The following is a 7,716-nucleotide window of genomic DNA, read 5'->3' as shown; positions in this document are numbered from 1 at the left end:
GCAAAACATGTGTTAAAGCTTTAAATCTAATACAGTGTTTGTTTCTTAAACAACAGTGTTTCTACTCTTCAATTGTTATTCGGGGGGCTTTTTTTTTTTTTAGATTTGCTGGAAATAATATATAGAACAAATTGTACAAAAGACTGTGATTCAGAAAACAGGTCATTAGTTGCCCTGTGACTGTAAACACTGGACGGCCTCTCAAAAACACTAAAATGTTGTAACGTTTTTCTTCTAGGCCCCCTGCTGCTTGTAAAAGTGAAATTCCACAAATGAAACCTGCAGAGCTCTCTATGTCCGCAATTATAGCATTTAATGTCATTTAATAATAACATCCTCGAAGCTATAAAAGTTTATATCATTGCATCATGTAAACTCTGCGAGCCAAAGGAGCACACAGTCATGTACCAGCTTGTTTTTATGTCCAAGGGAGCACAAAAGGGAAAGCTCTTATCATGCCTGTTTACTTATTGATGCGAGCTGTAAAATTCACAGATACCCACAGAAGCAAAAAAAAAAAAAAAAAAGGAAGATTTGAGGAGCAATTTGGAGATTTTTCTAGGTCAAAGGCCAACTTAACACTGACAAGCAAAATCAAATCACAGCTGAGGAAATGAACCATGAAACAGTGATTGCTTCATACATAATGACCCTTTTTCCAGTTGCTTAGCTCAAGAATTATTTGATTGTGCAGAGTGCTGACTTCACTGCAAACATGAGTACTACTTGCACATATTGCCTGAGTATATAATCAAATCTAGACCATTGATACAAGGGGCGAACAAATATCTCTTAGTATGCATGAACAATAGATCTTTGTTCCATAAGAGAGCCCTCAGAAAGCTAACAGGCTGACCTGAAGGTAGAACACCTCTGGGGATTGTGAGCAAAGCTTGTGCTCAGCATTAATTGGTTGCGCTTTTATTGGATAATTTAGACATTAGTAAGACCCATTTAAGTTAATTTTGAAAATGACATGGAATATATGTGCTTTGTCACAGCAGCCATGGGAAAAGGGCCATTGAAAGGAGCATGGGCACAGACGCAGCTTTTGCATGATTGCTAAAATAAGTGGAATGCTTTCTGTTATATAATTGAACTTCGACTAATGATGATTCATGTGACCAAAAAGACAGATCACTGGAGTCTGCTGAGCCCGTGGTTTCAAATAACAGCACTATAGGCTATATCCCACATGAGACAGGTCAGCTAAGCTCCTACCCCCACCCATATCATCCCAGTTCTGACACATTCACACTTTGAGTCATACATCACTGGAACTTGGGGCACCGGTCATGTAACTAAAAACTCAACCTCTGGGTATAGGTGGGAAATTCCCCATACAGGTCAATGATCTGTTACCTTATTGAAACAGAGACATTTTACTTATTGCCTTCATCCCCTAAGCATCCCCTCCACCCCCTTTAATTGCACTTATCCCTATGTCAACTACAAAATCCCTATAGATTTGAAGGACACAGTAGCAAACAAATCATTGTGATTTGAGATTTCACAGGAAACTGTACAGCAAGGCGAGCTCTGTGAACTGAGGCCTTAAGCCAACAGTGTAGGCTTGGCTTTGTCTGAAAACCTCATGCTGATAAACAGCCTCTCCAAGAAGACAAACTCAGGCCCCTGCTGCACAAGACTCAAAACTTCAGCTACCTCTGCTGCTTGCTGAATCTGATTACAGGCAAGCCCCGAGGACAGGCAGGTCATTGAGAGCACAGAGATGAGCAAACAATAAGATATTATCTGAAGGAATCTTCAGTTTTCCAAAGGAAAATGGTCCCTCTCAGTGTCACATTGACGATAGGATCCTCAACCTGACACTGAATCAGCCATTTAAGAAGAATGAACACTGCGAGCCATTCATGCATACTCACTAAAATAATGAGAGCTCTTTTTTCACTCTTGTTTAAGACATATAAAGAGAAGCTCATGAGGCTTTGCAAGACAAGGCCATGCAGAAACTGGAGCATGCAGCTGACTCAAATGAATATGCCTTTACAGTGATTGGGTATTGAATGAACAATTCTATAGTCTTTTTCTCTATTCTTTATGTGCATGTAAATAATAGATGTGTTTGACCTCATTGTACTTTACTCATCGATTGTTATGCACTTGAAATAAATAATTTGAAACAACATTGTAAAATACAATCCTTTGATTCTGGGAAGTGCAGTGTTTGGTTAGAAAAATTGTGCTTTAAACCCCGAAAAACTATTTAAAGTAAAAGTTGAACAGCATAATCTATTCTGACCATGTGGTTTCCTTGTGCATTAGCTGTTTTCAAACAGTGACATCTTGTGGACACCTCTGCTCAATTATTGTTGAAGCCTTTGTGTGTAATAATGCTTGAAGCCATGTCGCTTGCCACTGTCTGTCTATTTAAACTTGAAGGATGCGCATTGAGGGATCACGCTTCATTTTGTCTGGGCGCTTTTAAAACAAACAAGCAAGCAAAAATCATGAAATCATTAAAATATGAATACATTTTTAAAACAAAAAAGTAAATACGTTAATTTAATAGTTTTTGTTTTTAAACAAATCGAAATCAGATTTCTTTCTCTAGTTTTCTTTTTTATTTATACAGATTTTTTACTTTTAACGTGACTCGAAACTGGTTAAATTACAGTTTGAACTACAACAATGGAAGTTGTATGTCGGTCAATTCGTGACTTTTAAGTAAAGTCTCGCGATATTTAAACTGGCTGCCAGGCACCCAAAGAAGAGCAGTAATGAGAAGGAGACAGCAGCAAAATAGCTCGGTTGTTCCTAAGAAAGATCAACATATAACTCATTGTTGGTCACATTGCTTATACTAGAAACCAAACGTTCAGACTTAGACGGCATTTGTCCTTTATACGCACACTGAGATTTGAAAGTACGCGGCCTCAGAACCCAAATTTTATGTGTGAAGTGCTAACTGTTAGCTGACAGGCTACCTAGCATAGCCATTGAAGCAATGGCGTTGAAAAGAATTCAGAAGGTGAGTGTATATTTGCTTACAAGTGCTAGCCATATCTTCAATATATACATTTTTTAAGCTTGAGTCCCCTCTGTAACGATGTTGCCTGTGTCTAAACTTTTCTTTGGGTCGAATTAGCAGTGCTAGCTTGATTTTTCTGCTCCTGTTTAAAATAATTTATAGACAAAGACAAGCTAACCCACCGGTGGCCCCATTGGTGCACTGCTACAGTAACGGTCGCGGTCAACAAACACGCTGTTTATTTTAAATGTTTCTTTGTGTGAAATTATGCCTTTTTCTCCTGAAAGGTTACTAAGCACTCTTGTTAGTGTTTCTAGTTGTGTTTCACAGTGCAACGTAAAGCTCGGCTTTGACATTATTGAGTGTGTGCTCTTTGTTTTTATTATTGTTGGGTATGTAGATGACCTGTTGATAAATCAGTGGGCGGACAGTTGTCTTTATCGTTGTATCAGTAACTGTCGCTGATGATGTTGCTGAATGACAGCTGCTTGTTGGTTGCCAAAATTGAACCCTAGTGTCAGTGTTGCCATATATGGAATGGCAAATGGGGCACTGGAGCAGGGCACTGTGTATATTTATATAACAGAATAGATAGGCTTTCATTCAAGAGATGTTTAATAACGGGCCTTATTTCTGTTTGAATATCTGCTGTTTTTCTTTCTGTGTTCAACCAAGCTTTGATTTGAGTTAATTACATATCACAGCATGCCTCTTGGGGGGGAGGAGAATTAGATTTTAATTTAAAATAAATGTTTTTAATCCGTGGGTATGTAGTTCATCAAACTACTGATGAGGCTTCAGTTTTGGCCTATTTTCTCCTGCTACAGATGTGTTATTTCTATATAAAACAGCCTGTCAGATGGAACATATGGGTGGGACAAAATATTTATGACATTATATTGCAGTGCAGCATCTTGTGTTATAATATTGTTCCTTTTAGAGTGCAGGCACTCTAAAAGCGTTCCCACACCAGTTTCACTTACCAGCGTTAGTGGCTCATAAGACCTCCAGGTTATGCTTAACGATTGAATTCATCTCTTATTTATGTACACAGAGACTGCAGTGTTTTGTAGACTGTTGTGTAGTCTATCAAGAACTGTTGATGGTGCCAGTATGCTGGTACATGGATTGTGATAGCATCACATCAAGAGTTAATTTGTGTTTTCTTTGAACTTCAAACGTTCTGATTCACTTTGTAATTACCCTGACTTTTAGGAACTGTCGGACCTGCAGAGGGATCCTCCTGCCCAGTGCTCTGCTGGACCAGTTGGAGAGGATTGTAAGTAGTTTAACAGTTGTTGAGTAATCTTTGAAGATTTATGTGTGATTTACATAATTTTGTTTTTCCTCCTCTCAGTGTTTCATTGGCAGGCAACAATAATGGGTCCAGTAAGTGAAACACTTATCACACCCAATACAGTTAAAGTGCGCTTATAAATGAAAATCATGACCCCTTACTTTATTTCTCTTCCTATTTAAACAGAGTGACAGTCCATATCAGAGTGGAGTGTTCTTCCTCACCATTCACTTCCCAACGGATTACCCCTTTAAACCACCAAAAGTGAGTAAAACAGTGAGGCACAATGCTTCTTATTTTTTAAATTTATTCTGTCATATAATTGGCCTTACATCATTTTTTTTCTATGTTTCGGAACAGGTTGCATTCACAACAAAAATTTACCACCCAAATATCAACAGCAATGGAAGTATTTGTCTGGACATTCTGAGGTCACAGTGGTCACCTGCACTTACAGTTTCGAAAGGTAAAAAAATAAATTAAAATGTGTGGTGTGGGTGTACATATACCCAGTACATGAGCCAAAAAGTGTTTGGGGAAAAAAAGATTTAGCCAACAGATTTATGATAAACAGATTGTTGCCTGCTTGTTGAGAGAATTGAAATGATGCCAAAGCCATAACATAAAATTACACTCTAGGTAAAATTATACCTTCCGTTTCTTTGGATTGTACTGTAGATGGGTCCAATTCATCTGCTAATTTTGGGCTAGTGCGTCGATGTAGTGATTGATTAACAAATTATTATTGAACTTATTTGTAATGGCACATATGAAATGATTGGAGTGCTTCTAGATGTGATTTTGATTATTTAAGAAGTTAAAATGACATCTTGCTGTGCTGATGGTAGGAGTAGAACACAGTTATGTCTATAATAAATCCCCTCTCAAAGATTTTTAACTTTGATTCTTTCTTCCACAGTATTATTGTCCATCTGCTCTCTTCTGTGCGATCCAAACCCAGATGATCCGCTGGTACCAGAGATCGCCCACACGTACAAGGCTGACAGGGAAAAGTAAGTGTAAAACATGACTGCTTTTGCCACAGTTGAGCTCACAGCCAGGTACACTCATGCTGCAAGATTAACTTCTGAGTTTGAGGTTAAGTTAAACTTTTCACATTGCATGTGTTTTACAGGTACAACAAACTAGCAAGAGAATGGACACAGAAGTATGCAATGTGAGAACACCAAGGAGATCAGAACGAGATCAGAACTACAAGAACAAAAGAAACACAGATGATTTGTAACTTGAAGTAAATGAGCATCAAAGTAGTTGGGGGACTTTGGGGGAGGGGGGTAAACTAAACAACAGCCCACTTTTTGGAGAAGGAAGCGGTACTATGAGGTACAGTGCCACTTGGCTTTGTGTGTGTTGAGCTGATACAGTGTGCTCTGCTTCATGACTTGTATGGATCTGCTGAGCAGGACCTAATGGACTCCTTAAAGCACTCCCACATGGAATACCAGAAAACTCTTTACAATCCCTACCACCGTACTCAGACTTTAAACTGTTACTCTTGCTATTGTGATGATCATTATAATTGTTGCTTTCTATAAGCATCATTTTTACCATCATTGAGTCATATCGTCGTGCTACTCAGAAACAAAATGTTTGATTTAGGAGATTATTTCTCCCTTCATTTCAGAGGTACTATCTGCACCCCACTGGATGTCTTGTTACTGTATTTCATGTTTTCTGGTGGCCTTTCTGTGTTATGTTGATGTGCAATTTAGACAGAATGTTTCCTGTTGAACACGAAAGTGTGCAGTGCCATTACCAGCAGCTGATCTGTTGGCACGTAACTGTCTCTGCCCTGAAACAATGTGAAAGGTGTTAAGAAGGATTTGTCTCCATCATCCGCTGCAATTGGAGTTGTAACAGTATTGAGTTGTTTTGAAAACACTGGGGAGCTGCTGTTTATAAGTTAGAGGGTAGGTTAACGTCCACCTCCATCTTTCTCACACATGCCATCGTTCTTCTGTCTTGAATAATAAATGACGGCTGGTGTCCATAGTGCTCAAAAACTACTGCTGTTTAACATGTTATGCTGTGTAGCTATGAATGTGGCTACTCTTTGTCGTGCAGTCATAGCTGTGCGCCACTTCCTCAGTACAGTTACTCAGGTATCTTTAAGAAGATCATCAGCCTTTTACATGCGGTGACCCATGGTGAGAAAAATGATCAGGGTTAACACAGTCCGACTTCTAAAAATAGCACTTGCCTAATTTTGCGGTTCTGTTCAAATAACGACCCATCACTGACTGCAACTTACTGCAGTGTGATCAAAGACATACCACAATGGGTCTGTGCTGCACAGAAATATATGCTGTCCGAAACATACTGTTACACTCATTATTTCTCCACTTATTTCAGTGTTTTTAAAGCGATTGGTTGTGTGGTTGTGAACAGCTTGCAAATGATGCTGTTTTTGAACAGACTTGATGTTTTGCAGCTCTGTGTCACTTACAGTCATAACATTACAGTTTGGTATGCTTTAAATATCAGGATTTATGTTCATTTTCATCATTGTTCTGCTTTTTTTTTTTTTCCGTCTTTCCTCCATTAATAAGCAACACTGACAGTAAACTTTTTCCTTTTTTTTTTTTAATTTTTTTTTTTTTAGGGTATAATGTTTGGCTTTTTTTTTCTTTTTAAATTGTATCTTTGAAAGTGTGGGGTTTTTTTGTTTTGTTTAGATTTTTTTTTTTTCTCATTTGTGTCATGAATATTGAGCACGATTTTGATGTGTCATAATGTAATAGTAAGATAATCCATTGTAACTGTTGGACAAAGTAGTTGGAAAAGTTGTCAAAAATCACAATTCAGTGCGTCGATGCTGCCAGTATAAAGGGAATTATTGGATATTAGGAGCAAGAAATTTCTGCTATTGAGCTATTATTTAATAGATTCATACAGAAAGGTAAATAGCTAAGCATGATTATTTAAGAAGCTTTGATTGTAGAATTAACACCATTGTTTAGATGCTGACTATAGATTTTTAATATTCTACTGTAAAAATAAAAACATGTCAAAACAAGTTGTCCTGAAAGTATACCGTATATACTAAAATGTTTTGAAAATGTACCCACCGAATGCTCCGACACCTCCGCTGTAATACTACAAGTCCAGTCTTTGTGTGCATTGGTGTTTATTCATCTAGTTATTTATTAGAAAGCTGGGTATCTTCCAACTATTCAGCAAGAGCCTCAGTTCATAATATGAGTAATGCTACATTGACTTCCTTTAACCCACGTGTTCATTACGGTTTCATATAGGCAGCTTGGCATGCTTTGCACTCTGGTGATCCTTCTCAGCCATTTTGCAGAATATCAGGGATTTCGTTGAATTTCATCTGCCTAACACCTCTGACTAAAAGTTTAGCCTTAACCCTCCTTAACCCTCATTTTTGTGTGTATGTATATGTATA

At 38.0% G+C, this 7,716-nt stretch overlaps 1 protein-coding gene across 1 annotated transcript; it reads left to right on the top strand.

Moving 5' to 3' along the window:
* Positions 1 to 2,676: 2,676 nt before the first annotated feature.
* ube2d4 (ubiquitin-conjugating enzyme E2D 4 (putative)) lies at positions 2,677 to 7,326 on the top strand. Its single transcript, XM_005922718.3, has 7 exons — positions 2,677 to 2,992; positions 4,208 to 4,271; positions 4,350 to 4,381; positions 4,476 to 4,553; positions 4,650 to 4,755; positions 5,209 to 5,302; positions 5,425 to 7,326. Exons 1-7 carry the CDS (start codon positions 2,969 to 2,971, stop codon positions 5,468 to 5,470), a joined length of 444 nt encoding a protein of 147 aa, XP_005922780.1. The 5' UTR covers positions 2,677 to 2,968; the 3' UTR covers positions 5,471 to 7,326.
* The last annotated feature ends 390 nt before the right edge of the window (positions 7,327 to 7,716 follow it).

This window comes from Haplochromis burtoni, unplaced genomic scaffold, assembly GCF_018398535.1.
Source record: "Haplochromis burtoni strain Fernald_Lab_line unplaced genomic scaffold, NCSU_Asbu1 Contig_62, whole genome shotgun sequence".
NCBI lineage: Eukaryota > Metazoa > Chordata > Actinopteri > Cichliformes > Cichlidae > Haplochromis > Haplochromis burtoni.
Note: the sequence above shows the minus strand (reverse complement) of the source record. Positions and strands in the feature narration are given on the sequence as shown.